Source organism: Cyrtonyx montezumae, unplaced genomic scaffold (genome assembly GCF_038088225.1).
Source record: "Cyrtonyx montezumae isolate F1298 unplaced genomic scaffold, pur_monq_1.0 scaffold_34, whole genome shotgun sequence".
In the NCBI taxonomy this organism is placed as follows: domain Eukaryota; kingdom Metazoa; phylum Chordata; class Aves; order Galliformes; family Odontophoridae; genus Cyrtonyx; species Cyrtonyx montezumae.
In genome coordinates, this window is record NW_027072039.1 from 5,013,395 (window position 1) to 5,029,663 (window position 16,269).

Consider the following 16,269-nt stretch of genomic DNA (forward strand, 5'->3'; position numbering starts at 1 on the left):
GAGTTTGTATGGAGCCATAGGCAACTCTTGCTTCATCAGCCTGTTCTCTGCTGATAGTCATGCTAATCTGTAGGGAGAACCAGGTTTGAATTCTTATCACTGTCTACGAACCTCACCATCTCCAAAGCCCCTCTGGCTCCTGATACATGATTTGAGAAGATTGGGGCTTTCATTAAGTCTAAGACCTTCTGCCCAGAAGAGCACAGGACAGCAGTATATGTTTACAACTTGGGGCCCAGGGATGTACAACAACCCTGTGAGATGACAGCCAGGACAATCCAAGGTCTGCATAGAAGGGAAGTGGAGGAAATCACATCATCTCCGTCCTGAAGCATATGCCTTCAGATTCTCAGCTCTGGTGTTTAATATCAAAGCAAGTCTTTCTTAACTAGGCAACAGCTTTCCAAGGTAACCTTATTCTAGGGTGAGCTCCAAGATTTATGGATAGTAGGACAATTTGCTTCAGCAGAAGGCCTCCCTGAAAGCTAAATGCACAGGTCGGCACAGAAACTTCTCATCTGTGAAAGGCTTTGCATTGCTTGTAGATGGCTCTGGAATCCCAAAGCAGACCCTGCAAATATGTAAAGCTATAATAATCAAGAGTAAAATGTAAATAGATAGCTTATATCCTGTGTAACCATATGAGACCTGTTCACTGCCATATACAGAGCAAACATCAGATTCAAGGACAAGTGAGGATAACATGTTCAAATTACTTCCCAAGGAAATGAATAAGGAAATTCTTTTCGTGTCAGTGCCAGCCATGTAGATGTGTAGTACTTCCTTTTGTCTGTTTCAAAGTGCTGCTCGCAGTGGCTGTGAGGGTTCTTCTTGCACAGGGCTAATAACAAATAGTGTCCTGTTTCCTGCTCACCTCATCTGCAATACTCATGATCACTCCTTCTTCTGTTTGCTCAGTTTTCAGTGATTAAAAACTCTGCCAGCCCATCACAATACAGGTTAATCTTATGACTTTATTCTTGAGTTCTAATCCTAGATGTCCTTTCAGTTTCGGAGCTGTGCAAGGACTGTTCTTGTACAGTGGCACAGCAGCAGGCACTTTCGTTGTGTGGACATCCTAGAAATATTGCGTGACAACAGAACTGGTGCTAGCACTAGGACAAAATCTAACCCTGTACCATTTGGAAGAGCAGTTACAGTGGGGAAAAAAATTAAAAAGAACAGGCTATTCATCTCCCACAATACTCTATAAATGAAAAAGGTGGGAGATGTCACTGGGAGATGGGGGGCAACAGCCCTGATATAAAAGGGTACTGGCTCAAAGGTACCTTACCAAAAGTGCACATTTAAAGAGATCGTATAAATTTTCCATATTGCTTGGAAAACCTAACTTTCCACGTGTTCAGCTGTATATCAGTTTCTCATTTTGAAAAGGCAGGCCCTCCAGACAGCCATCTCAGCTTGCTCTGACCCTCTTAGCCTCGCAGCTACAGATAACTCTCTGTCCTTGACTCTCTTTATTGTTGCACAGAAAGCACATGCTTCCCAGCTACCAACGTAGGCTAGAGGGAACCACAATTCCTGCAGTTACATGATAAATTCATATATTTTTTTGTGTGTGTGCCTTTCCAAGCTCTTTGTTAGAAGAGAGAGGGGTTTTTTTGTTTTGTTTTGTTTTCAGAAAGTCTATTAAAGAAGGACTGCTGCTTGGAGCCCTGTGCTTGTAGGAGCCCTGCCTTGCATTTCATCGGCACAGAAGGTCATCAGCTGGAGGCAATGGGAGGCACCCTGTGCCCAGAGCACACTGAATGCTTGTGCACTGCTTTCCAGGAGGTCTGGGGTTGTTTTCTTTCTCCTGCAGCTTGCCCCATTGCCCTGTAATTAGGGCTATACATGTATCTGCACCATCTGAGAACCCCAGGATGATGATGGTTACTTCAGCAGGCAGGAGGAGATTTAATGAGATATTCTGGGATTTCAGTTCTGCCCACTGCCACTCTGCTGGGACCAGTCAATTGCTCTGGTGTAATTACAGGCAAGCTCAGTTCTGTTTTCTTTCCCTGCAGTGCTCTCTGCCCCCAAGCCCTATGCAATTTTTCACAACAACCTGCAGCATTCTCCACTTACTGCCACAGGACCCTGCCTGCAGCCTCATGCAGCTGCACCACTGCCAACAGACAGGAATTATTCTCCCTGGGATGGCCAAACACTGCTCACTGTTCCCATCAGAGCTTCCCCAAGAAAATTTAGCCTGGAGCTTAAGTGCAAAAAGGCAGGCTTGTGCTGTCACCCTGCCTCTTGGCAATGGACCCATTTCCATCTCATCCAAAATGTTCTACCTTGGAAGACAGCATAAACAAAAAAAAAAAATCAGATTTCATGGCAACAGTCAACGTGTGGGCACAGCCACAAGAGTCAGGGTAGCAGTGCTGACTGCCCGTCAGTGTGATACCTTGGTACCTCCCTTTCCTACCTCATCTATTCAAAGAAGTGTCAACACAAAAATGTAGAGAACCTGCTGGATGGTACATCTGGAGGCAGTTTTCATTAGAAATCAAACCTGCCTCTGGCATGTGGTGCATTTAAATTGAGAGATACACTAAAAAGCATACTTTCATTCCCGTGACCAGAAGTATTGTATAACCTTCTTATCTTCTGATTTATCTGTGGTGCAAACTTGACCCAAGACTACAGAAGAGGTTCATAAAACAGGTAGTACTTACTGACATAAGTCATACAGGTAGTACTTAATGACATAAGACATAACCCAATAGCTAAGGCACTGCTTTCTGCTGTCCCTTGGCCTGCTGTCCCCACACTGTTTTCAGTTGTGCAGAACAATCTAAAAACATTAAAAATCTAGACTGAATCTACTCATACACTGGTAGATCCTTTCCTTTGAAGGGATGATTCTCCAAGGAAGACCTCCCTATTTTTAAGGCAGAGGCAGCTCTCACAAGTGGCTTATAGGGGAACATTTTTGTGGCCTGTGGCAGAGTATTATTTTAGTAGCCAGTAATAAGCAATAAACTGTGGGCAGGAAAAGACTTCTATCTACCAGGACTGGAATGCAAAAAACAAACATCTCAGTCAGAGTAGCAAGAGTACCCTTGTTATGATTGATTTCATTTCTGTGCTGTCCACATTAGTGTGGCAGAAGAAGAAGTTAAGTAGGAGCATTTCAACAGAGGGATGAATGAAACTGTCAGGGTAAAGGATCAGTAACTTGTAATCAATGCCTGTGTTTAGCCAACTGGAAACTGCAAGGAAGATTTGATCCAAACATGCTATGAAAGCCCTGGAGGATCCAGTTAGTGTCTTGATGAGAGCACTGAATCTTCCAGCACTTGTCCTAGCTAATTCTTTTGTTTGTTTCTTTCTTTCCTGACAGATTTATTATTGTTGTTTTCCAGACTTGCCTTTGCACTGTGACGACTTCAAAACCAACAGTATCGTGCAATGTGCTCCAAAACTCCTGAATTCCACAACCCTCTGGTGACACAGGCTGGAGATCAAGTTCAGCTTTGTGTAAATCACAAGATGGAGATCCACCTAACTCAGTACACAGCCATCCGTTATCTATCCTTTCAACGTACACCTTTATTTAAATTATACCTTATTTATCACCTTTGTTATTCAGGAAATCAAACTAAAAATGCATCACTGGGCAAACTGAGAACAGTTGGAGTTTCATTAACTGTGTGCAGCACCTAGAAAGGTACAACATGAAGGTTGTTGTTCATCTTCAGGAGAACAACATATCTTTTTTTAAAGATAAAAACAAACTGAACAACCGACATCATCTTCTTACTGCACACATGCTAAGGTTGGAGTGGAAGGACACATCTCCAAAGAGCATTTGACCTTGAATCCTGTTAGAGAAGGATTTACCTCAACCCTTTGTACATGTTAATGGCAGCTACACCATTCATTTCCAGAAAATGTTTTTTCTGTAGTTGGTGCTGCAGAAATAAATTATACCATTTTAGAAACATACGGTTTATACCTTTACATCTCTTCTATTAACATCTGTTGCTTCTAAACTACATAATTTGCGGCCAGTTTTCTTGTTTTTTGTTTGTTTGTTTTTCTGAGACCTTTTTGTTTTGAAGAATGGAGACCAAATGGGACAGAAGTCCACTCTACCTACTCATGAGGTGGCACTTCGCTTCTCCCAAGGAGAGCAGGAGGCATTCTCCAAAACAGAACAAAAAACTGCCAGAACACAGAGCCCAGATCAAGTATCCAGGCCTGTAAGCCATCAAGAAATGAATTGTTTTCCTGCTGTTTTGTAACACGAGCTTCTTATTTGATGCAGGAATTTGCTATACTTTGTATATTGGTTATAAGAATCACATCTGAAAAAGACAGCACGAAGGTAAAGAAAAAACATCCTGAGGAATTCTTTCCATGTTAAAAAAAAAAGAAAAAAGAAAAAAGAAAAGATAACTGGACATCTCTCTCAGTCTTTCAGAGCTCTCTCAGAGCTGCAAGTGTTCTCAAAGTGCCAATATTCTCATGCCTCTTATTAGGCAAGGGTTTGTAGCTTCAAATTTATCATAACATTTATACACAAAGACTGTTACACGTGTCAAGACATGGGAACTGCTGAAGGAAGTAAACCCAGAAGCTGAACCTGATCAGCCCATGTATAGCTTTTGCTGGGCTGCTCCTATTAGTGGTCTGGGTCAATGCTACAGCAAATACCATTGAAAACTGAATATTCCTCCTGCTCTGCACTATGTTTTACACAAAGAGCTGTGTACTGCATGAAGGAAAAAACCTTGGGCATCTCACTAATGTTTCCTAGCACTCAAACCCCACAGATTTCAAATGCTCAGATGAAGGCCAAGAAATGCATTCTTGGCGCAGTCCAAGAGCTTGTACCTGGCCCACAGCTTCCATTGACACCACTGGGAATATCTGCACTTGAGGACAGCTCTCAGTGTTATTGAAGACAGTAGCTCTTCTCCTATTTATTTCCAAAGCACCAATCCTCAGGTAAAAACAGATGCGACTCCTTAGCCAACATCTTGTCAATAAGGTTTGCCCTTTGAACATATGCAATAAATCACGTAAGCAAGTAAAAACTTGTCCCAGAGCTCTGAATCTTGAATTCATCCAGCAGTCTTTCAGTCACAGATTCACTTCGTGCACTGGTAAAACAATCAACAGGAATTTTGTATAGATGTTGACTAGTGCCTTGGCAAGCTGCTACTTCACAGAGTATATAAACACTCTTCTGGGGTTAACAGAATTTTCAGAACTGAAGATGTAGTGATTAAACTGCTAGTTAGCAAAATTATTAAGACAGAAAACAAATACAAAACTGCTGCTCAGAAATGCTATCACCAGGAAATTTAAACCACATTTCTTGGCAAGCAGGCAAGATGATAATACTGTTCCTCTGTCTCAGTGGACATAGTATCTTTCTGTTGCCACCACGGTATGTATGAGTAACTGGAAGTCATCCTCACTTCCTAACTTTAACAGGATGAGCAAAGGGGCCACTGCTCACTTCTTCATTTTTGCAGGGCAGTGTACAGAAGGCTTCCCCTGTCCTCTCTCCCCTGCCTGCTCCCTGCTGTCGGCAGCCATCTCTGTGGTGATAGCATTCCTGCCCCTAATAGACTATGCTTTTTTAAGAGGAGAAAATGTTTCACAGAATCATGGAATAACTAAGATTGGAAAAGACCACTAAGATCATCAAGTCTAACCCCAAGCCATCTCCATCCTGCCCACGAACTGTGTCCTTCAGTACTATATTCACACATTTCCTGAACACCTCCAGAGACAGTGACTCCAACACCCCACTGGGCAGCCTTTACCAGTGCCCAAACACTCTTCTGGAGAATAAATTTTACACAGTAATCAACCATCCACCATCACTTATACAAATGCACATGGGTTTGCCTTGAACTCGGAGCAGAGGAGGAGAAAAACACAATCTGGATGGACAAGCTTTTTCAACCCTTCTGATTAAAATCAGCTCTAGGTATCAAGGCTCATTAAGCGACTAGAGTTCACAGCTCATAACATGAACTTTGGAGCTTGAAATCTGAATCTGGCAAATGAACACAGTGCCCTTTTTTTGAGGTACCTGTGTAAAGGAGCATGTCTGCGTCCAGTCCTGCAAAAGCTGGATGCCTCCATGCTTTGAACTAATTGCAGGACTAGTGTCAAAACCATTAACATGCAACAGAAAGTTAGAAACCTCATCCAGAAGTCAGGACTTGCCTGATCTCAATTTAGCTAGGCATAAATATTTGCACTGTTCTTTGAATGGACATCTGCTCTTCAGGATTAAATATTCATAGCCATGCTTAGTTATTTTCTTTTATTAAGCCACACTATGCTTGGTGGTAACTCCAGAGAGTGGTAGCACCAAGTTTTAAGGAAAAATGTTGTGTTATTGCAGAGAAGCATCAAACAGCATGTTTACATGAATTTTCTGAACTCAGAGCTCCAATGAATGCTCAGAGAAGGCCATCTAAAGTGTGATTTTCTCACACTGAGTCATTTTAGATTATTACTGGCTCAGATCTATCTTAACTTGCTAGCACTGAGGGGGTAGGAACATTAAAAATAATGATAACTTGAGTGAACTAGGCTGCAAGAGAAGCATGAACATGCATGCATGCACAGGTATGTGCACACATCTGTATGTTAAATATTCATGAGAGCTGATCTAAATACTGGGAGGGGAAGGGATCTGTGTACACACCAAGCTGCAGTCAGGATTATTACCTTTGGATTTTGAGAGCCAAAAAAGTAAAACAAACATTCATCAGACTAGTTTGGGTGGCAGCTTGAAACAAGGTGCATTATATGGGTGCCCTACCAGAAAAACCAAGGTGAGCCTGGAGAACAGCATCACTTTGTTCTCACAGCACATGAAGGGAACATGAAGGGATAAGTTGTGCAGGAACACTGAGCTCCCATTGATTAATTAAGAGCTAATCTTCTGCTTTTAAGAAGAGTGTACACAGACTCTCTTTTGCAAGCAGTGTATTTGTAGATTAGTTTGCTATTCCCTGAATTTAGCTGTATAATTATGGAGACATGGACAAAACAAGGTAGCAGCCTTTACAGTGCAGATTGATGCAGTTCCAGTTCATTTTTAGGTTTCTAAATGCTCTGGTAGGTCTGAGAAATAAAACCTTAGTGTCTGAGGCTGTTTGAAGGACCAGGGGAGGTCCTTCAAGCACGGCACTGAGCACCTGCCCCAGTCAGTTCTTGGTGAGCCTTGGGCTGCTCCATCAGCAGCAGGGCAGAAGCAGAACCCAGCACCAGACTCAGTTCAGCCAGACCTTCACTTTGCCTCATCAGGAGCTACACAGCTCTGAATCTAGATTAGAAACAGCTGCCTTCCTGTTTTAAAGCTATTTAAGGAATTTCTAGCATACTTAAGTCTGCACATGTAATTATTATTAAAATTTTTAAAAGGGAGAAATAAAATGATTGCATTTTTTTGAAGAAAACAGCAATCCTGCAGTAATTTGTAGCTGAATCAAATACATCTGACCTCCTCCTAGAAGACAGTCAATGGTCCTTTTAAGAACAGGACTGCACCCTGAATAACCTCTGGTAGTCTCAGACTAAATGTAACCTCAAAGTCTTTTGAAAATTGGACAATCAGGTGCCTTTCTCTCTCTCTTGCTGTACATATTATTAAGTTTTGAATACAAAACACATGTGAGCTCTTCTGCTGTGTCACCCATCCCTCTTCCCAATTTGCAAAACCTTGCTTAACCCAGATTCTCTTTTAGGGTTCAGGAACACTGAATGCTTCATTGCCTACATTTGGGTGCCCCTGCAGCCCACTGTTCTCAGCACTGGGAAACTGGCTATGATTTATACCAGAGAGCAAACACCTTCTGTAAATAAAAGAAGGATACAGAACACATAAAGACCAGAAACTGAAAAATCAAACCGCTGTTGGGTTTAGTGGGCAGAAAATGTGTAAGTCCAAGAAGAGAACAACTCTGTTTAGCTGAAGAATCAACCAATTCAGATGGAAAATCAAAGGGAAAAGGGAAGGATGCACACATAGTGCTGCAAAATGCTGTGCTGCAGCTGTCTCCAACCAGTCTCTTCACAGAAAGTTTCCAGAGCCATCAGCTTCCTACTTGTCCACCTCCACAAGTTAAAACGTACAACCCACAGTTCACTGGCGGCACCTCCCAAACAAGGAACAAGCCAACAGCATGCACTGAGCATGAGTGACACCAGAAATCCTATTTCTCACCCTACTTTCCCTTCCTTTCCCTTCCCCCACCTCTTTGCCCACCCTAAGATATTTTTGTCAACAGCCAACTGGTATTTCAGGTTAACCCAAGTCAGCTGTGTAGGTCAGCAGATAGAACTGGCTACTCACCTTCCACGACCACTGTTGCAGGTTTTGAGTAGGCAGTGCCCAGGCTGTTTTTGGCTACACATCGATACTGCCCTGCATCTTCTCTCTGAACATTGTGGATCCTCAAATTCCCCGAATCGAGAATAGCAATGCGTGCATTCTCCTGCCAGGGGAAAGAGGGACTGAGGTGAGAGCACTGCGTACACACAAGCAGCACCTTAAGTCACAGCAAACAACAGTAGCTAATAGCAATAGTGAAATTTCATTCTCTATTCACCTTTACAACTGCTTCTCCTCTGATCCACGAAACAGAAGGTTTTGGATTTCCCATTGTAGTGCATGGAAGAACAGCCTTTAAACCTTCTATGATTTCCACATTTACAGGTGGTCGGGTTATTTTGGGTCCTAAAATTTGAAAAGGCAAAATTTAAACTTGAACTGAAGTTAAGAGATAAAAGAAGAGGACAAGTTCAGAGTCATGCCAACAAAATCCCCTGCTGCTTTTTCTTTGCACTGTTGTAGCTGAAAGGTAGATCCTTGGTAGGGCATGAGCTGCACTGGAAAGTAAAAGCTTAGTGCAGCAATCAAAGTTCCAGTTTATGGACACAAAAACAGCTATCTTGTGTGGGTCCTTTGTTTTCAGGAGTGGAGTTTGACAGCCGTGTGAAGTAGGACCTGGAGTGAAGTCCAGATCCAGGTCCAATATTGAAGGACGTTTGCATTCCAGGTTTCAACATTCTTTTTTTGCATAAACAATGTCTTGTGTGAAAGCTCAGATCGGGAGTGAATCAGATTTTAACTGATTCAGCCCACAAGATTCTGATTCTAGCTCAACAGTAAGGGCATGTAATTAAATGGCCCTACCTAACTGAAAGATCTGTGACCACATCAGTAAAAAGGACAAAGGATTCTTAAAGAAAAATAAAAAATAAAAAATAGATTCTAACTCCCTCAAAGGTCACGCGGGACAAATTTAAACTCCTTTTACCCAAAGAAAAAATATAACTTAGTCTGCACTCGGTGGAAGGAAAAGGGATCTCCAGTTCACCATTTTCAGGTGATCTGAGCTTTCCTTCTACGGTGCATCACTGAGCCAGCAGAAAGGTATCACCACGTGCTGGCTCCAACCTATGGGCCACCACAGTGGGGCTGAGAGCTCCTCTGCTCTCCCACTTACGCATTTTGACTTGCAGAGCCCCGCAGCTCTGGGTGGCTGCACCAACCCCGTTGTCTGCTGTGCAGCAGTACACCCCGTCGTCACTGTCCTCCACGCTCAGGATGGTCAGGAGCTGCCCATTCCTCTGTATGCTGTACCGGGTGTCGAACAGCCTGCGGGGCACAGCACATGTGGTGAGGAAACTGTGTCTGGAGACTGCACCATAAAAAGTCAGGATTTGCTTCTTATTCTCAACATCTGGAGACAAGGAAAGGGATTGAAAACGTCAAGATGAGCCTTAGGTTTAAGTGTGTGCCTCCCTAAACCACAGAACCATTAATCGTAGAATTGATAAGATTCTGAAAGACTGCTGAGGTCATCCAAGTATACATCATCCAGACTGCACAGATCTTGATGGCCACCAGCATGGTGGCAGTGCTGCATCCAGAAAGTGCTGGCATCTGCCACTGTCACAGAATCACAGAATTGTAGGGGCTGGAAGGGACCTCTAGAGATCATCGAGTCCAAACCCCCTGCCAAAGCAGCTCCCTGGACCAGGTTGTCCATCCAACAACAGGTGTGAGCACCAGTTGCCTTAAAGCAGCTGGGCCCTGTTTCAGGAATAACCACCCAATGCAAGAGAAGGGCTGCCTACAATAAAAAATACCTTTGGCTGAAGCTTTTTAAAGAAATTTTTAATCAGATTTTTTCTTTTTTCCCACAGAATTTACAGGAAATATTTTTATTGTTTGTTAAAATACATATATGTGTGTATATATATATATATATATATATATATACACATATATACATATATGCAACCAAAGTCCAGTCTGCATCCAGATGTGGTTTTGCTCATTTATTTTAAACTGAGGAAATGTTATTTTAGTTATTTTTAGGGGGGCGTGGGGGGGGAGCAGAAACATAGAAGAAAACATTTAGTGACAACAGGGTTTGACCTGGAGACCTCAGATAAATCCAGAAAAGCCATGAAGTCAGAGCAACAAAGGTATGGGGTTTTGCAGAGAAGTCTATAGAGCAGAGGCAACTTTTGAACAAGAGAACATTGTGCGTGCATGTTAGAGAGACAAAGTACACAGAGGGAGAAAGCAGAGGGCTGCCCTCTGATTTTCCTTGCAAATCTGGAAAAATATGGTAAAACCTTAAAGGATGATTTGCATAACACTTCATCATTTTCTTCATGTTTGACTTTCACACCACCATGCAATTCACTCCAACAAGTGGTAGCAAAACGGATCTGACTGGAGGACTTCCTCCCAGGCTGCCACAAATCCCCAAAGCCTGAGCAAGCTGCTAAAATATGCACTGCAGCCACTGTGCAATCTGACTGTGCCATTCATGGTGCTACAGGCTGAGCTCAGCCCAAGACACACCACTGTACTTGCACAAGTGTTTGACACCGAAAGGAGCACACAGAGAATCTTCCAGAAGAATAATGCTGACAGTAGCCTCCATCCTGGCACTTTTCCCATTGAAGCTGCATGTTTACATGCTGCTTTGTTTTGAAGGTTAGCCTAGCTGCCTGTTCACGGTACTTTGACCTTGGCAACAGAAGAAAACTTCATGAACAAAATAACCAATATTTATTGCTTGCTTTATCTGGACCCTTTGAAGTCTGATATACACATAAACACACATAAACATACTTTTCTTCAGAAAAGAAACCCATGATCTGATCCGTTTCTACTGTGGAAATACTTTAATCCATGTTCTTGGAAGGTTACAGATATTTTCAGTTTGCCTATTTCCCTGTCACAGGTCCCAGCTTTTGTACACACCAGCTGTTAACACCAGCACACATTTGGGAAAGTGATGGTAGTCATTGCTATCGTTGCTGCAGAATGGGGCTTCAGATCTGAGAAAGTGTTAACAAAGCAGCTGAGCTCTGCAACCTCACTAATAGATCTTTGTGGATCAGAATTTTCATTTTTGGTCTCATAGGCTGTGTCTCAGAAACAGAGGGATGGTTTTTAGAATGGTGTGTTTTCTGACAGAGAAAACTCGGGGGTGATCTGGCCTGTTTTTCTTATGATCTTATGACCAAAAGGACAAAAAAGCATGTAATCTCCATGGTCCCACATCAATGACTTCCTCTGCCAGATTTGACTCTTGAGCATGGTGTCATGAATGGGAAAGGGCTAAGGAGAAAGTGGACCTGATTTGGAAATACCATCCGTGGAAAATCAGACCTCCACCCCACATCAAAGGCTAGCAAGAGTAAGAAGAAGTGTTTTAATGAGGTTCTTCTGCAGGTGATAAATGAGATTTCTGAAGGCTAGCACGCTTAAATGTAGATATCTATTTTTTCTTATTCCAAAATGGGTTTCCTAGCAGTAAGACCTCTTCCTGCTGCTCACTTGTCACTTGAACCAACAGATCACAGGTGCCTTCAATCTCCAATCCCAGCAGCAGGAGCCATGCTGAAGGAGACTCTCTGCCTAACATGTAGATCACCCATGGAGAACAGATCCCAGCTGTGTTATATAGAGACCATTCTGTAGCTTTCCATTACAGAGACAGTGACTAAGAACAAACAGGAAAAGAAATAACTGAGAAGACACCCAGTGGATATGATGTGATTTCAGACTTGGATGACAGGACAGAGTTTACTTCACAAAGAACCTGTCTACAGCAGTGGAGTTATAACAATGGTAGTCACTTCCATAACACGGTCCCAGAGCTGACTTTTTCAGAGGCACTTTGATGCTTCATCTTTAACATACAACAGTGCACAGCACAAATAATTCACCTACCATCAGGTGCAGCAGTGAACAAGAATGGCTTGTTGCAACCCCTTCCATGCAAAGTTTCTGAGCATAGTGCAGATATTCAGGCAGCAGGTTTTCTGAAGCTCTGTTCAAATATACCTCATCATACTCCCCCATCAAGGAGTGAACTGAGGCACAGAGAGAGGATTGTATATTTGTGTGTAGCTGGAGAGCAAATTCCTTGCATTACTCACAGCAGAAACCAACCTTCTCCAAGCTCAGTGTGTGAAGCTGTAAAGGATAGATTCTTCCAACATCACAGAATGAGATTCAAAGAAAATTCAAGGCCACACACTACCATTACCAACATAGACTGAAAACAAGAAAAGCACCAATAAAATGGATTTCCACATTTACATAAGAAAGCACATAGCACAGCAAGAGTTGGACTCCCTGCTCTGAATACTGATAGGAGATCTCCATTTCCATTGTGACCAACCACACATCCAAGTGAGTGGTAAAGGCCCTGGCGTCCCACTCCTTTAAGGAACACAGATTCACATGCAATTACAGCCACACTCCCTGCTCCTCTTCCCAGAGCCATTTGATGCTTCCTGATATCACACTTCTGTTGTAAAGAAAAGCTCTTGCTGTAGTGGAAGGGGGTCCCAAGAAGGCCAAGGACGTTCCCTACCTGATGGGAATGCTGTTGCGTGTCCACGTAATCTCCGGCTCTGGGTATGACTCCACCACACACACAAATTTGGCAACGTCTTCCACCAGTGCATCTACAGTTTCCAGAGGAGTGCTGATAAAGGGAGCTGCACAAAGAGAGAAAAAGAAATGAAACCTCACTGGAGAGAGGAGGACGAGGCAATCATGCCCCTGCAAGTCACGCTGTGGCTCTTTGCCTATCATTTGTTCTGCTCTCTCTACTGGGCACAAGACATATCAACCCATTATACAAGACTAATTTTTTTCCAAAATGAGGCTCTTAAAGACCCATCAGGTCTCTCAGACTTGTGGCATGACTGGTATATGTCCTCTCTTTTTTCACCTTTTCTAACCAAGTAGCACCAGGGTTCAAAGTGTAATACCTGTGTCTGACACTTCTGACACAGACTTGTAATTGTTTTACAAAGATACCCTGACACTTTATGAACCTCGTTAGCACAAACTTGCCTCAATATCATTTATGGATTATTTGACTTCATATTGCATTGCTTGTAATTGCTGTATTTATATAGGAAGAAGATCTTAAAAATACAGTGAAGGTAGTGCGAAATATTATATCATTAAATGTTAATTAAAACACATCTGTAGATCTTCAGATTCTTTTCTTGAGATCACCAAAGTGTATCAGGTTTCCATTTATTGGGTCACTCTAGGTCATCCTAAATGGAAGCAATCATCCACTTGGCATCCCCAGATGAATCGCATCTCAGTGAAACCAAGTGGAAAATTTTCAGAAAGCCTAAATTTCCCTGCTACTAGCAGCTGTCCTTGGAGAATAACTTCTACTGATGGTTATCCTGCCTGCCTCAAAGGAGGTGCTGTTTTTTCTTGTCAGACTTTATGAGGTTTTGATGGAATTAAGACTCACTGAAATAGAGTTTTATTATCCAATTTTATGCTGTACATTTTTACTGCTGTTGTCTACATGCCTTGATCTCTGGGATGATGCTTTTTTAACCCTTAGAAATGTAATTTTTGCAGTAACAAAAATTCAAAGCAGACAGTTTTGGAATTGCACCATCACAATGAAAATGGCAACAGGATGAAGAATAAAGATAGATTTGCTGTGTGTACAATGAGCGTTCTGTTCTTTCAGCCAAGTGCGGCTGTCAGTTTTATGCAGTAAACAAATTCATTAACAACAGATAAGTACTTCCACTGTTTCTACTTAATTTTACATATGACACAATTATTCTTAGCAATGTTGCCCACCTGGCATCTTCTGAAAACAAACTCTTGGAACAGAATCCAACCCTCTGTTCATGGACAATGCTGTCTATACTGGCCATACATCACCTATAGTTAGAACGGACAGGGAATTTTTTTGCAGCTATCCTCCTAAACTCTGCTGTGACCGTGACAACAGCACTGTGTAATTCTCTTGTTTGTTCTTTTTATTTCTCATCCTACAATGAAATGCAACGCCAGCACGGAGGGGGAAGGCAGTGCTCCTTTCACTGAGGCCAGAGAAAAGAGGACACGAGCCTAGAAGTCATTTGGCCTATATTCAGGGTTTACACCATTTTGTCAATATGCAGTGAGAGAGCCTCAAAATGGTTGAGATGGTGCCTCCTTACAAAAGCCATCCAAAAGGTATCAGCATCATTCCAAGCTTCCTCAGGAATGCAGTCAAAATTTATGATGCCTTTATAACCAGATTTTAATGCAGAAAAGTAAAATTGGAACAGCGCAATATGTATTTATCAGTATAAAGAAATGGCATCATGTGCATGCATTGGCTCTCTCTGACATTTTTAGGCAACCCTATGGGATTAGGTAACACTGAAAATCAATTAAGTTGCACATCTGCAAAGCCACTCTGGTGTGATTTTTCTGGATGTCAGCTGTAGTTTCCCAAGATAGCAAAATGATCCAACGGCAGTCACGGGGCCCATGGGAAAGCCAAACCTCATGCTGTGCTCACCCATCAGAAGCTACCAGGCCCGTTGGGTGTAGGGAACACAGCCATACACCATGTTTCAAGAGCAGGTGCCTATCTCCACACTGCACTGTGCTGCCAGGACAGGAGGCAGTCACATTTTTCATTGGTTCTTGGTTCATAGGTTCATAGGTTCATAAGGTTGGAAAGGACCTACAAGATCATCTAGTCCAACCATCCTCCTATCACTATCCCTACCCAACTACTAAATCAGTTGTCCAACTGATCCCATGCAATCACCGCCTTGAAGCAGAGGGGTTCACCAACTTACACTACTGCCATCACAAAAAGTTGACATTCTAACTTAAACATTTTCACTAAAAAAAAAGGCATTCTTTCCCCTTTTTGAGGCCAACTGAGTTCCATTTGTCACGGGTGAGAGCAGCAATGCTGGCCTATCTGCTGACTCCTGGACTCCTCCTTGAGGTTTATCTTCCTTTTTTTTTCCCCCTGAAGCTGCACAGCCCTGAATGCCTCCTGATTATCACTGTGCAATAAAGCCCTTCATCCACAGGGTTACGGGATGGTAAATCCTGAACACCATGTTGGCACCTTCGGGACTTCTATAAGCAGATAATTTTTCAGTTCACGCATTGGCTGAACGCATGCGTGTGTGCAAGAGAGGAAGACATGGCAGTAACTCTCTGCTTCACATAGCAAACATGTTGGACATCTGTACCTAATTCACGTGCTAAGCAAACCTCAGAGCATTGTCTTTAAGCCACGTATCCCCACAGGAGCAACAGTGCTGGCTCTGTGCTCAGCAGCAAGCTCTGTGACAGGACACGTCCATCCCACCCAGGCTGAATCCAAAGTCTTCCTCTTCCCATTGCAATCAGATTCATTGCTATCCTTCCACGTAGACACAAGCTATTCTCACCACCCCACACAACAGCAGCCAAGCAACTACTCAACAGACAGGCCCAGAAGTAGTACATTTTCACACCATTTTTGGTAACGCAGTCGTGCTGCCCACCCCACTGTTGCTAGAGATGCCTTCCCCTTTGCGAAACCCCAATCGGAGCAAATCCCTTCCAGCAAACCTTTCTGAAGTGTCTCGGCCAGGCTGAGGGCAGCAAGGGTGAGGACGTGCCCCAGGGGCACCACCAGCAGATCTCTCATCCCTGGTCCGGAGAGCTCCTGGCACCACCAGGCCAGGCCAGCACAGCCCCGGTCCCCACTGCTGCACGTCGAGCTGCTCTGCTAATGACGGAGCAGGCTTTGCAGCTCTAAGTATAATCAGGAATTCCACGTCCCAGTGGCAGTGATGGACGTGGCCAGCTGGTGCATATCCACTTCAGGCAGCGTGGAAACGTGGGGCTTGTGAAACAAGAGAAAGCAAATCCCTCCTGAATTCCTTCTAAGCAAACAGTGGGGAGGACAATAGGCGAGT

The 16,269-nt window shown here is 43.1% G+C and overlaps 1 protein-coding gene across 1 annotated transcript in view; it reads right to left on the reverse strand.

Moving 5' to 3' along the window:
* Positions 1 to 15,998, reverse strand: part of MUSK (muscle associated receptor tyrosine kinase) — a 42,535-nt gene extending 26,537 nt beyond the window's left edge. Inside the window, exons 1-5 of the mRNA XM_065745209.1 lie at positions 15,920 to 15,998; positions 12,897 to 13,023; positions 9,495 to 9,646; positions 8,595 to 8,722; positions 8,339 to 8,480 (exon numbers count right to left, since the gene is read on the reverse strand). Of these exons, the coding sequence (XP_065601281.1) occupies positions 8,339 to 8,480; positions 8,595 to 8,722; positions 9,495 to 9,646; positions 12,897 to 13,023; positions 15,920 to 15,998 (628 nt within the window). The remainder of the gene's footprint in view (positions 1 to 8,338; positions 8,481 to 8,594; positions 8,723 to 9,494; positions 9,647 to 12,896; positions 13,024 to 15,919) is intronic.
* Between the last annotated feature and the right edge of the window lie 271 nt (positions 15,999 to 16,269).